Consider the following 14,164-nt stretch of genomic DNA (forward strand, 5'->3'; position numbering starts at 1 on the left):
CCTTCCTTTAAATTTTAATGTCCATTTTATCCTTACATAAAAATATTTTAATCAATAAAATAAAAAAGAAAAATTTTACCGCCAAAAAAATTTGAAAAAATATTTCTGCCAAAAAAATTTTGACAAAAAAAAATCCCCCAATAATTTTCCCGCCAAAAAAAATTTACATTTTTGTATGCATCTTTGTTGTTAACTGGGGCTAATTATATATTGTTAAATACTTATAACTTTACTAAATTTTTTTCTGTAAATAATAATGTGAAACATAAAAAATATGAATTTGATTTCTAAAAACACAAAAAGTCATATGCCCTAAATGGTTACATTTTATCAAAACTTTCTCCATCATGTTTATATATTTTAGAGGTAAAACATATCTTTTACATAAAATAAACATAAATTTGCATTTAAAAAAAGTTTAGTTACATTTTTAATTTTAGATCATAAATTAATAATTTTATTCATAATAATTTTATTTAAATTAATTTATTTAGTGCGGATTGTTACCTAGTTAGATTATATCCCAAATTAGAAACATATTAATCTGTTAAGGAAATATCTAATTTGTTTTGAACAAAAAAAAAAACAGCTTCTTGCCTTCTTCATTGTTTTTATGGTCAAACACTTCATTCAATAATTTAAGATCATACGCTACAATTGTTGGTACTTCGTGTACAAGTTGTACAGTACAACCAGGCAGTATTGAATAAGAAACATAAACTTGATCTACTTTAATTATCTGTATATATCGTTTATTCTTTAGATAGTTGTCAAATGGGGATGTAGCTCAGATGGTAGAGCGCTCGCTTAGCATGCGAGAGGTACGGGGATCGATACCCCGCATCTCCAATTTTATGTGATTTGCCTTTGTTTTTTTTTACAAAGATTTAATATTTCAAACTGTCGGAATCTCCAAAGTCCCAAACGTCATTTTGATCCTTTGAATTCTTTGCACAATTACACAACACGTCTCTAACAATCTCAATTCACCAGTCAACAAATTACACAACACGTCTCTAACAATCTCAATTCAACTTTCACCAAAAAAAACAATCTCAATTCACCAGTCAACAAACAAAGACTTAAAGACACCACACACTTCAACACTTATCTTTTACTCCTGTGTTCTGTCTTAAATCATTGAATCTTCCTATCGACAAAAAATAAAATAAAAAGAAAAAAGAGACATGGCAGACAAAACCGATCGTATGAACGATCTCACGACTTTTATCTCGACGAACACCGGAGTTAAAGGACTCGTCGATGCCGAAATAACCGAAGTTCCTCGAATCTTCCATGTCCCTTCTTCAACCTTATCAAACAACAGAGCTTCAAATATCTCCGACTTAAACCTCACCGTCCCAATCATCGACCTCGGAGAAATCACTAATGATATTGATGTCACATCCTCGAGGAACAACGTCGTTTTGAAGATCAAAGACGCAGCTGAGAATTGGGGATTTTTTCAAGTGATCAATCATGGTGTTCCTTTAACTTTTCTTGAAGAGATGAAACAAGGAGTTCGAAAGTTCCACGAAGAAGATCCAGAAGTGAAGAAACAATACATGTCTAGCGATTTAAACAAGAGATTTCTTTATAACAATAATTTCGATCTCTATCATTCTTCTCCTATGAATTGGAGAGACTCTTTCACTTGTTACATTGCTCCAGATCCTCCAAATCCAGAGGATATTCCAGTAGCGTGCAGGTAACTTTTATAGTGATTAATAGTATATTTGTTGTGATTAATTATTCTATTTCTTACCATCCACAAAACAAAATTTAAAAGTACACAATCTGATATTACCTTCGTTTAGGTTCGATGTATTTCGTTTACTTGGTAATTAATTGGTTCACTTTGATTCGGATACACTAAAATAGTTTTTAGCATTTGGTGATTATTTTGCATAAATAATAAATTTACGTACTTCAAATGATTCCACTATTTTAGTATCCCACTAATTTTGAGTAAGAGTATATAACGAAAATAATTTTTTTTAATTCTTAATATATGATGATTTTAGGGGTGCTGTGATCGAATACACGAAGCATGTAATGGAATTGGGAGATTTGATCTTCCAACTTCTATCAGAAGCTTTAGGTTTAGACTCTGAGATACTGAAGAGGATGGATTGTCTTAAGGGTTTGTTCATGGTTTGCCATTACTATCCACCTTGCCCTCAGCCAGACCTAACTTTGGGGATAAGTAAACACACCGATAACTCTTTCTTCACGCTTCTTCTTCAAGACCAAATCGGTGGTCTTCAAGTTCTCCATCAAGATTATTGGGTTGATGTCCCTCCTGTTCCTGGAGCTCTTGTCGTCAACATTGGTGATTTCATGCAGGCAAGTCCAGTTGTTGCATTCTTTTAACTAACAAAAAAAACAGTCTTTCCATATATATTTGAGACATTCTGTTTTGCAGCTGATAACGAACGACAAGTTCTTGAGTGTGGAGCATAGGGTACGAGCGAATAGAGATGGACCGCGGATTTCCATCGCTTGCTTCTTTAGCTCAAGTCTGTCTCCAAATTCTACGGTTTATGGACCGATAAGAGAGCTCCTGTCTGATGAAAACCCTGCAAAGTACAAAGATATCACCATACCAGAGTACACTACAGGATACCTTGCAAACATCTTTGATGGAAAGTCATATTTGTCTAATTTCAGGATATGAGAAAAGTCTTGTCCGACTTAGTGAATGATTGCTATTTGTGTTCTTTTGCATATGTTAAGCTACTTTATATGTTCTCGCTCTGGAGTTCTGGAACCACTGTATGTACCAATAAGAAAAAAATGTAATACACACAAGACGCTTTAAGTAACTTACTACCGGATATTTCGACGTCCACTTCATGTCTATAAAAGTGATAAGGAGCTTCGTTTTTGAACTATGAGCTATAAGACCACTCCAATGCAAATAAAGTATTAGTTAAAATTTGATGTTTCCAATGGTAGAAACCTATATGGGTTTCTGTAGAAGCTTAAGACACGTGAATTATACAACAAAAGCAAGAATCAATCACATTAAATAGATGTTGTGATCATGGGAGATGGAGATTAATCGTGGGGATTTGATTCCAGGGGGATGAATGTGGACATGAGTTTGTTGATCAATTTTGCACTTGTAAGAGATCTAGAGAAACAAAATCTCCAAGAAATAAGTCACATTTGGTCCTTGATGAAGTCTACATAAGGAAATGTTCTTTAAGGTGATTATTTCTTACGAGAGAGGTGGTTATATGGTCAAGAGAGCGGCTTCACTTTATCACGACACTTCCACATCGTATAACCATGGCGGACCTTTGATATGATGACTTCATCAGAAGCACGGCTTAAGAAAAAAGATAATAAGATATGTGTGTACTTATACATCCAAGGTACCTTACTGAAGAAAACGATTCACATTTGATTTATTTATTTACTTCCACTTCATGCCTTCACAAAGCAATGATGTGGCTAAGAAGAAAGATGATCAGGTCTATTAGCAGGTTGGGATAAAGACATATAGAAGGTTCTTCTTTCAAACTACATGAGCTTCATTTCTGAGCTTGTCAATCAACTCATCCACTGAAGAAACCATAACCCCAGATTTCCTCTGTGGAGGCTCCGTGACTTGCAAGATCTCTATGTCAGATTTAACGTCAACTTTCAGATCTTGCACCGTCATTTTCTTTATAGGCTTTGATTTCGCCTTCATTATGTTAGGAAGTGATGCATATCTTGGTTGGTTCAGCCTCAAATCAGTTCTGCATTGTAACATCAAAAGCTGTTATAAACAAAACGAGGTTGTTGCACCTTTCCACTAAAGCTATATGCTACTTTGCTTGACAATTTGTGAGACCACACAACGAATTCCACAAAGAATGCAGTTAACAGAATGATGAACCGATCCATTAACTGAAACATACACAGGTTAGTTGATGCATGATACATATAAACCTCAACTCGAGAGAGATCATGGCGTCACACAATCATGTAAGAATCTAGAACTTACGTTATCACAGCAGGTAAGTCAACACAAAGAGTTTCAAGACCTCCATCTACTTCTCTATCCACAGTTGCAACATGCTTATCCTTATCCAACACAACCTACTAAACAACAACGAGTAGAGCATACAATAAACAAACAAATCTTATAAAAGATAACATATGATCAGAAAGCTTTCAAAGGAACTACCCCCACTTTACCTTCGATGCAAAGGTTGCTTGTGGCCAACCAAGCAAAGCTGCAACCATTTGTCCTGTTTGATTACAGTCATCATCTATCGCCTGCACGAAAACAAAAAAAAACGTTTACAATAGCAATACACTTTACATCGAACTTCATCCAAACATAAAGCAGATCCAACATCTTTGAAAGCTATTACAAAGATCAGTGTTCATCATCTTAACCAATCCACGACTCACTGAATATGTTATAAACATAAAATGATGAGTCAAATACTAATCTTTTGCCTTCTAAACCCTGAAAAATCTCAACTTTAGCCAAAGTTCAAAACTTGTCAATCAAATCAGAGGCAAACGAACCTGTTTCCCTAGAAAAATCAGTCCAGGATTCTCAAATTCAGCAAGACTCTTCAAGATCTTAGCAATCGTCAAAGGAAGGAAACTGGAATTGGTCTCGACATGGATTCCACGATCCGCACCCATAGCTAAACCGGTACGAAGCGTGTCCACGCACTGTGAAGGTCCAATACTCACTGCAACAACCTCTTTGGCAAAACCCGCTTCTTTGATTCGAAGCGCTTCCTCAAGCGCGATCTCACAGAACGGATTCATCGACATCTTCACATTTTGAGTATCTACACCAGTCTGATTTCAACGATAAAGGAATCAACTTTAGCGGTGCTTCAACGATTACGGAGAGATCTAGAGATGGGTTTTCTGTGTACCTTATCGGGTTTGACACGGATCTTGACGGCGTAGTCGACGACACGCTTAACGGCGACGAGGATCTTCATTGCCCGGTAACAGCAAAAACAAAAAAGAAAAAAAAGGGAGCAGAAGCAAATTTTAATTTCTGGATCAAAGGATTATTCGGGTTTCTTATTTGGTTATATCCGGTTTACAGTTTTTCTGTTTTAGATTTTTGGTTCCCTTCCTTGGAAAGATTAGGCCGCCGGAAATAAATAATAATGGGGTATTATTTTTTATTTTAACAGCTTTCTTTGTATGATGAAGAAATGTAATCTTTAGGGCATCATTAATGGTAGAACTTTTTTTTGTGTTCTTAGATTAAATATATAGTGAAAATAATGTTAGATCAGTTGTTAAGATTATAGGTAAAAAAAATGGGAGAACTAATTATGGTGTTCTTAGAATAAAGATATAGTAAAATAATATTCATAAACATTTTACAAATTATAAAAAATTATAAAATAACATTTAAATTGCTTACTTATATAAAAGCAATTGTATACTTATAAATTAATATAATATTCATAAACATTTTACAAATTATAAAAACTTATAAATTAACATTTAAATTGCATACTTATATAAAAGCAATTATATACTTATAAATTAATATAATATTCTTAAACATATTACAATTATAAAAACTTATAAATTAACATTTAAATTGCATACTTATATAAAAGCAATTATATACTTATAAATTAATATAATATTCTTAAACATATTACAATTATAAAAACTTATAAATTAACATTTAAATTGCATACTTATATAAAAGCAATTATATACTTATAAATTAATATAATATTCTTAAATATATTACAATTATAAAAACTTATAAATTAACATTTAAATTGCATACTTATATAAATGAAATATTTTCTTTTTTTCCAAAAAATCTCGTCCAATCACATGAAGCCACGTTAAATAAGAACTGGGCTTAAATCAGTTCTACATAAAGAACTAAAAAAAGTGTTCTAAGCCACTATTCATTATTTTTATAATTTTTTTGGGCTTAGAACACCCTTAGTGTTCTCCCATTAATGATGGCCTTATGGAGGAAATTTACAATACATGATGGTACAAGATCATGAAAAATATATTGTGCACAATTATTTATAAAAGCTTTTGCTAAACAATCTACTTTTTTGTTATTGTTCCTACCTATCCATTGAATTGTGGCTTGTTGAAATTTTTGCTTTCAGTATTGGATTTCCTGTACCCACTTATGCACTCTGAAGTTTTTTGTTACACTATTGGCTAGTTTTGCCACCATCTCATTATTTCCTTCAAAAATAACATGTTGATATCCTTTAATCCACATTTATTGCATAGCTGTTGTCAAACTCTGAAATTCTGCTTCCAATACTTTTTGAACATTGGTTTGTCTACTTTGTCCTGCTGTCAAGTAAAATCCTCTGTCATCACACGCAATCCAGGTTGATTGTCCATTATTTCCATCCTGAATGAATTTACAGTCATAGTTGCATTTGACATAACTGCTTGCAGGTCGAGCCCAATGTGATCCCCTAGATGATCTTCTTTGATCAGTTGCCTCTCTCTGTTTTTTAATCAACACCTCTGCCCAAATATCAATCTATTCTCTAGCTTCATCTGCAGCCAAACTCATATATTTTTGTCATTTATAGGCTTTATTTTGAAAGATAAAGAGGTTTCTGATTTTCCATATTCTCCATAGCATCCACAAGGGTATGTGTCGCTCAAATAATGTAAGTGACTGATCACTATAACAATCAAAAATTTCTTGAAATTTTGTCTCAAGCGTATTAATCGGAGAGTACAGAATCTGGTTTAGGTATCCGTTTCGCCGCCATATTTCTTGTGCATATCTACATTCAAAGAATAGATGTTCTGGTGTTTCTGCATCTTGTTGACATCTTTGACATAGAGATGAGGTTGTGATTCGCCGGTGCATAAGTGCTGATCCAGTTGGTAATGTTTTTGAGATTATTTTCCACAAGGAAATGTTAGATTTTCAGGGCTGTGTGGATCTTCCAAATAGTATTCTTTAAGGTTTGAGAACTGGAATTTCCCGCACTCTGTTACAAATGTGTTGACTTATTGTGCAAAGAATGAAGTTTGTTTTCCACATCCGTCAAATGGGAAGTATTATTTGGTTGACTTTGGATATCCCACAAGGACAGGGTATCTTGGCCCGCATCGTAGTGTTAGATATCACCTTGATCAGTTTACTAGAGGAGGACCACCACAAAACACGCGGGAGTTGTTTAACAGGAAACATTCAGGACTACGATCAGTGATTGAGAGGACTTTGGAGTTTGGAAAGCAAAATGGAGAATCTTAGAATCGTAAGCATCCTAAGTATGGTTTGACTAAGTGGATCAAGATTGTGACAGCAACCATGGCACTACACAACTTCATACGTGAATCACATCGAGAGGATAATGATTTTATACGTTGGCAAAGAACAGAACAATATCATATTCATGGCAATGAAGATAGTGATGATGAAGATGATGATGATAATGATGATGATGATGATGATGATGATGATGATGATGATGATGATGATGATGATGATGATGATGATGATGATCATGGTGGATATACTCCATATGAACCTACTGGAGATAGAGCAATGGAAGGGTTGCGTGATACTATCACCGGTCAGATTGTTAGAGGACGTCAATTGCCTTCTTAAAATATTTTAGTGTGAAACTTTAATTATTTATGAGAATAATACTTATGTAATTAATGGTATTAGAATTAATTAATTACAACTTATTTCCTTAATTTATCTTCTTAATTAATTTAAATTTACACAATTTAAATATTTCACCAATACACATATTTATTATACATTAAAAAGGTAAAAAACTTTTAAAAAAAAATAAAGAAATAATATTTTGCGACAGCTAAACGAACGACATTGCGACAGTCGCTGATTTAGCGACAAAATTTAGCGACAGGAAAATGAATAATATAGCGACAGATTTCAGCGACAGTCGCTGATTTAGCGACAAGATTTAGAGACAAGAAAACGAACAACAAATAGTGTCGCTGGTCGCTGTCACTGAACCCAGCGACACACAAACGAACAGGGCCGACGACACGCTTAACGGCGATGAGGATCTTCATTGCCTGGTAACAGCAAAAAAAGAGCACAAGCAAATTTTAATTTCTGGATCGAAGGATTATTCGGGTTTCTTATTTGGTTATATCCGGTTTATAGTATTTCTGTTTTAGATTTTTGGTTCCCTTCTTTGAAAAGGCAAGATTAGGCCGCCGGAAATAAATAATGATAGGGTATTCTTTTTTATTTGAACAGCTTTCTTTCATTCAGTTATGATGAAGAAATGTAATATTTATGGAGGAAATTTACAATACATGATGGTACAAATCATGAAAAACATATTGTTCACAATTATTTATAAAAGCTTTTGCTAAACAATCTGCTTTTTTGTTATTGTTCCTACCTGTCCATTGGATTGTGGCTTGTTGAAATTTTTGCTTCCAGTATTGGATTTCCGGTACCCAGTTATGCACTATGAAGTTTTTTGTTACACCATTGGCTAGTTTTGCCACCATCTCATTATTTCCTTCAAAAATAACATGTTGATATCCTTTAATCCACATTTGTTGCATAGCTGTTGTCAAACCTTGAAATTCTGCTTCCAATACTGTTTGAACATTGGTTTGTCTACTTTGTCCTGCTGTCAAGTTAAATCCTCTGTCATCACGCGCAATCCAGGTTGATTGTCCATTATTTCCATCCTGAATGAATTTACAGTCATAGTTGCATTTGACATAACTGCTTGCAGGTTGAGCCCAATGTGATCCCCTAGATGATCTTCTTTGATCAGTTTCCTCTCTCTGTTTTTTAATCAACACCTCTGCCCAAATATCAATCCATTCTATAGCTTCATCTGCAGCCAAACTCATATCTTTTTGCCATTTATAGGCTTTATTTTGAAAGATAAGGAGGTTTCTGATTTTCCATATTCTCCATAGCATCCACAAGGGTATGTGTCGCTCAAATAATGTAAGTGACTGATCATTATAACAATCAAAAATTTCTTGAAATTTCGTCTCAAGCGTATTAATCGGAGAGCACATAATCTGGTTTAGGTATCCGTTTCGCCGCCATATTTCTTGTGCATATCTACATTCAAAGAATAGATGTTCTGGTGTTTCTGCATCTTGTTGACATCTTTGACATAGAGATGAGGTTGTGATTCGCCGGTGCATAAGTGCTGATCCAGTTGGTAATGTTTTTGAGATTATTTTCCGAAGGAAATGTTAGATTTTCAGGGCTGTGTGGATCTTCCAAATAGCATTCTTTAAGGTTTGAGAACCTGGAATTTCCCGCACTCTGTTATTTCCATTAGGGAGGTTGCAAGCTAACCAATAACCTGACTTCACTGTATAGAATCCAAAATCATTAGAATACCACCCCAATAGATCTGAACAGTCTGTTGGACTCAGTTTCATTTGTTGTTTCATCATTTTATCTTCCTCCCATTTGAATTAGCCAATAGAAATACACATGAGGTAATATTATATATATATATATATATATATAAATCAAAATTAAAAAAAAAATAAAAAAAAATAAAGAAACAAATTATGTAGATTTTTATCGAACAAGTTAAAATATCAGTTTGAAGTTATAAATAAGAGTTTGAGTTTAGATTTTATAATTTAAGAAAATTATATGTGAGTTTAAATTTATACAAGAGAATTAAGATTACAATTTTATAACTAAACAAAAATATACGTCATTTTGGGTTTATAAATAAAGGTTAAATTTTAGATTTTACAACTAAATAAAATTATATATCAGTTTAGGTTTATAAAAGAAGGGTTAAGGTTTATATTTTTAAAATTAAACAAAATTATATATCGATTTAGATTTTAAAATGAGGATTAGCTTTTTGATTTATTTATTTATTTTTTATGTAATATATTTTTATTTTTTCGGCAACAAGTTTGTGTTTAATAATGCAAAAAGAGTTGTGTTAGTTCAAAAAAAAAATTAAAAACGTACAAAATCATGGTTAATTTGTTTCCTCAAAAATACCTATTACAAATTTTATAGTAGTATTGATAATTTATTTCTCGAAATCCTCAATTTTGAAATGATGTTTCAATTTATCTTTAGATAACATAAATTAATTTTCAAGTACTTTTTGATATCTTTCTTTCATGTTGTCTATTTTATAATAAGTTTGAGGATTTATTTTCTTTGTTTGCATAGTTTGGCAGTTTTAAAATTAATTACACATGGCGCTCTCCGAGTACTTTTGACAAAAAAATGTAGCGTGATTTGTTTTGTTCATAAAAGCAGTAAATACATACATTTGAATGGATTTATTGCTTATTTCTTGGTATTTTAGAAATAGCGGTGGATTGTAGTGATGTTAAAACGGTAGTCCGGACCCGTTTAGACACTACCCGTTTATACAATGTCTGTTTAACTAACTGCCCACTTAAATCTTTTTAAATTTAAAGCCCGTTTGTCTAAATCCGTTTAAATATACATGACCCGTCGGCCCATTTAATTTATATTTGTTTTTTTTATCAAACAAATATTCTATTGACAAACGAGCTTTACACATTTCAAACAAATATTTAAAACCTGCAACAAAAACTTGAGAAGACTTGCAACCTAAGCTGCATGGAATCAGGATACGCGGAAGCGGAAACATTTGGAAGCGTGGGAGCGATTTTTTTAAAAAAATAAGGAAGTGGGTACGAGTTGGAAGCGTGTACGTGTCAAATATGTATATAATACCAAACATAACATCATTATTTAGACGTTATATAACATTGTAATCGAATAATTCAGTAAAGATTGTAGTAGTGTAGTGGCAAGTAAGTATTTTAAGTAGTGTGAGGTCTACGGTTCAAATCATACAAGACACAAAACAAACTTTTTTCATAAATACACGAGGGGCAAATTTGTAATTTCATCAAAGAGTTTTCTCCCCCAAAACCCTAAGCGTCGTTCCGTTCTCTGCACTTTTTCCAAGTTTTTTTTCCATCATTACCAAGTCCAGCAACGCTTCCTAACTAATCTCCCCACGCTTCCACTCGGAATCTTACGGTTCCAAAACGATTCTAAAAAGCTTTTTTTAGGAATCGCGATTCCAAGCCGATTCCGAGCGATTCCGGACAATTCCGCTCCCATTTCCGATTCCGGAGCGGGAATCGACACATCTCCGACGATTCCATGCAGCGTAGCTTGCAACAAGGACTTGAGAAGCAATGCATCAGCTATATAAACTCAACAAAGACTTGAGAAGCAATGCATCAACAAAGACTTGAGAAGTAATTTGTTTGCCAAACACACACACAACACAAGTATATACACATTTCCGTTTCAAGTTCATTGGATCTTTAGTCTTTTAACTATTCTTCAATTTCCGTTTCTTCCTCATTCATCCCCAATGTTCTGCAAAAACCTGCAAACACACACACACAAAACAATAATGTCAAAGGTTTTCAAGGACTATTAAAACAAATATAACAGATGAATACACATAACACATCCAACAGATGAATACACATAACACATCCTACAAATGAATACACATATCAGTTCAAAGTTTAACCCTGATTGCTCCTTGTGTATTGAGCATCTTTTTCATATTCTTCGTCTTCTATGTTACCTGATAAAACTCTGAATTAGTTGCTAAGTTATTAAATGAGATAAATAAATGAGATAAATAAGTCTTACTTACCTTCATATTCAGCAATACCAATTACGAGTACAGAGTAAAGCTTGAACATTCTTTGGAAGCAGACGGTTTCTATAAGGAGTTAAGACCCTAGCTCCAATAGTGAAAGTCGATTCTGATGCAACTTTTGTTATGGGTATAATTAGCAGATCACGTGCCATACATGCTAAATCACCAAGACGATGTTGGTTGTTTTTCTAGTAAGACAAAACATCCAAATTCGGAAAAGACTTCCTCTCTAGTCTTGGCTCATCTCAATAGATATCCAAAAGTGTCATGGTATTGTCCACCCCAAATCCAATGTTTCTTTCAAGCTCATAAAGATCCTGCAAAAAGATTAACATCATTATCAAGATATCCAAAAGTAAAGAAAGTACTATAACATCATTATGTAAGAGTCTTACATTATCTAAATCATTATCAAGTGGAGACTCAGAAACTAAATCATGTGGAGTTGGAGCTGCCGAAACACCTGAAGCATTTGCCATAGACTTAGCCTGATAATCCTTGCAGAGCCTAACCAAATTCGCTCTAAGCTCAACTTTTTTCAAATTTGAAGTTGTTGGATCCATTTTCTCATAAGCCATTTCAATCATCTGCAGATTCATTCTTGGATCTAAAACATATACCATGGCCAAAATTATGCGGTAAGCTTTCCAGTACTTGGAGAACTTTTTCTGCATTTTCTGAGCCATCTTTTCAACACCTTCATCATCACAAGATGCAAATTTCCTCAAAAATAGCTCAATTCTCCATACTTGTGTGAAATACACATTGGCAGTGGGATACTTCGATCCTGAAAAATGTGTAGTGATGACACTGAACAGTTTCAACAACTCACAGTTTTCTCCTATACGGTTCCATTCATTTTCTGACGGCAATGTCTTGTAATAAGTGTCATACCATTGCAAGTTAACAAATGCTTTCCTAAACTTTAAAGCCCTTGCAAGCATCTCATATGTAGAGTTCCAACGGTGAGGAACATCAAGTGACAGACCAGCTCCACTCTTAATTCCAACTCTCTCTACACAAGCTGCAAAAGCTTATTTTCTTGAAGGAGATGCTTTAACATATATAACACTCCCAAATATTGGGCAAGATGTCATTTGCTAGATCTAAACAATCTTTCACTATGAGGTTCAACACATGAGCACAACATCTCATATGCAAAAAATCACCATCGCATAAGAGGCCACTGCCACCAATCATCTCAAGTTGAACCTTAAGTGTCTTCTCCATACTATCGTTATTTGTTGCATTATCTAAGGTAATAGAAAATACCTTCTTGTCCAGACCCCATTCTTTCAAACACTCCAATATCTTGATGGAAATATCTTCGCCAGTGTGAGGAGACTTTAGTTCACAGAATGCCAAAATCAAACAGTTTAAGTTCCAATCATCATCGATGAAGTGAGCCGTCAAACATATATATAACTCAAAACTGTGGCTCGAGCAGACCATAAATCTGAAGTGAAACACACACGACCTCGATGTCTTGCAAGCATCTCTTTTACCTTAACCTTTTCAATCTCATATCTTTTGTAGACATCTGCTCCAGCTGTTTGTCTGCAAATCGGTTGTAGTCCGGATTTAGATACCTGTCTCTTGCTCTCACTTTTTCATATTCAACATCGCAAAACGACAGATCACGATAGATTATGATCTCGCTGGTCATCTCTCGGTCTTTCTTCGGATCATATGGAGGTCTGTCTTCCTTTCTAGGCTTCTTTGGACACATCAACAAATGGCGATGCAAACTCTTTGTTCCATGTGTTTTAGTATTAATAACCAACTTCGTACCATAATGGATGCATTTGCCTCTCTCCTTTTTATCTTTTTCTATCCCGACTGCTACAAATTCCTTCCAAACTTGTGAAGTTAGCTTGAGTTGTTGCTTGAGACACTGTGTCACTTTGCTTTGGTTCTTCAATTTATGTTTCTTTCTCATCCATCTAAATGTATTCACCTTGAGCATCTTCCTCATTCATAGCAATATAGTCATTATGAGCATTGAGGAATGTCGTTGTGTATTGAGACACTAAGTCCATTCTGTTGCAAAACCTCCATCGTTTATATATACTCTTATATAAGTATATATAAGAGTATGTAAGTATATATAAGAGTATATAAGTATATATAAACTCAACTATGATACCCCGATTTCAGGAACATGCAGAGAGGTTTAAAAGAATTGATTTGGTCACCTATGTCACCAAAGTGCACTCATCCTTTCGGTCAAGGGTCTTGAGAGAACTCTACAGTTAAGCGTGCTTATGATGGAGTAGTCTTAGGATGGGTGACCTTCCGGAAAGTGACTGTCGAAACTGTGCGAGTGAGGACAAAACACAGGGAAAGATCATGTGGTGATTTGTAGGGATGGTAACAAGTCTTTAAAGCCTCCTGGACGTAGCAAACCGACCAGCGGATATGGGTGGGCTCACGGGCCGAGTGAGAGAACGTGAGGCCCATTAAGGAAAGTGGGCCAATAGACTGGGATTGGACATGAGATCCACTAAGAGGTG

At 34.3% G+C, this 14,164-nt stretch overlaps 2 protein-coding genes, 1 long non-coding RNA gene and 1 other non-coding gene across 5 annotated transcripts; 2 read left to right on the top strand and 2 right to left on the bottom strand.

Annotated features, from left to right (window-relative positions):
• Positions 1-776: 776 nt before the first annotated feature.
• Positions 777-849, top strand: TRNAA-AGC (transfer RNA alanine (anticodon AGC)). The gene has a single exon. It is a non-coding gene; the product is annotated as a tRNA-Ala (tRNA).
• Positions 850-922: 73 nt separating this feature from the next.
• LOC104725111 (1-aminocyclopropane-1-carboxylate oxidase homolog 10) lies at positions 923-2,851 on the top strand. The gene is made up of 3 exons (XM_010443717.3): positions 923-1,708; positions 2,025-2,346; positions 2,426-2,851. The coding sequence occupies exons 1-3, from the start codon at positions 1,188-1,190 to the stop codon at positions 2,675-2,677; spliced, it is 1,095 nt and encodes a 364-aa protein (XP_010442019.1). The 5' UTR covers positions 923-1,187; the 3' UTR covers positions 2,678-2,851.
• A 64-nt stretch (positions 2,852-2,915) lies between these two features.
• On the bottom strand, positions 2,916-3,328 carry LOC147935290 (uncharacterized). The gene is made up of 2 exons (XR_015570646.1): positions 3,228-3,328; positions 2,916-3,136 (listed from the first exon to the last, which is right to left on the bottom strand). It is a non-coding gene; the product is annotated as an uncharacterized LOC147935290 (long non-coding RNA).
• Positions 3,329-3,335: 7 nt separating this feature from the next.
• On the bottom strand, positions 3,336-5,102 carry LOC104725113 (electron transfer flavoprotein subunit beta, mitochondrial). 2 transcript variants are annotated; one of them, XR_015570645.1, is made up of 5 exons: positions 4,896-5,102; positions 4,531-4,815; positions 4,192-4,272; positions 3,998-4,095; positions 3,336-3,749 (listed from the first exon to the last, which is right to left on the bottom strand). XR_015570645.1 is itself a non-coding variant. In XM_010443718.2 (5 exons), the coding sequence occupies exons 1-5, from the start codon at positions 4,962-4,964 to the stop codon at positions 3,524-3,526; spliced, it is 756 nt and encodes a 251-aa protein (XP_010442020.1). In that variant the 5' UTR covers positions 4,965-5,102; the 3' UTR covers positions 3,336-3,523. The 2 variants fall into 2 exon arrangements, 1 of the variants encoding a protein (XP_010442020.1); XM_010443718.2 differs by having other exon boundaries at positions 3,998-4,092.
• Positions 5,103-14,164: the final 9,062 nt, after the last annotated feature.

The sequence above is a fragment of the Camelina sativa genome, chromosome 11, assembly GCF_030686135.1.
Source record: "Camelina sativa cultivar CO46 ecotype springtype chromosome 11, ASM3068613v1".
NCBI lineage: Eukaryota > Viridiplantae > Streptophyta > Magnoliopsida > Brassicales > Brassicaceae > Camelina > Camelina sativa.

What these genes read in the sequence shown, in the direction of transcription:
- LOC104725111 (XM_010443717.3), top strand. Translation starts at nt 1,188, where the DNA reads ATGGCAGACAAAACCGATCGTATGAACGATCTCACGACTTTTATCTCG. An exon ending in GATATTCCAGTAGCGTGCAG is followed by an intron (nt 1,709 to 2,024) that starts GTAACTTTTATA and finishes TGATGATTTTAG; the next exon opens with GGGTGCTGTGATCGAATACA. An exon ending in ACATTGGTGATTTCATGCAG is followed by an intron (nt 2,347 to 2,425) that starts GCAAGTCCAGTT and finishes TCTGTTTTGCAG; the next exon opens with CTGATAACGAACGACAAGTT.
- LOC104725113 (XM_010443718.2), bottom strand. Translation starts at nt 4,964, where the DNA reads ATGAAGATCCTCGTCGCCGTTAAGCGTGTCGTCGACTACGCCGTCAAG. An exon ending in AAGCAACCTTTGCATCGAAG is followed by an intron (nt 4,093 to 4,191) that starts GTAAAGTGGGGG and finishes GTTGTTTAGTAG; the next exon opens with GTTGTGTTGGATAAGGATAA. An exon ending in GACTTACCTGCTGTGATAAC is followed by an intron (nt 3,750 to 3,997) that starts GTAAGTTCTAGA and finishes GTTACAATGCAG; the next exon opens with AACTGATTTGAGGCTGAACC.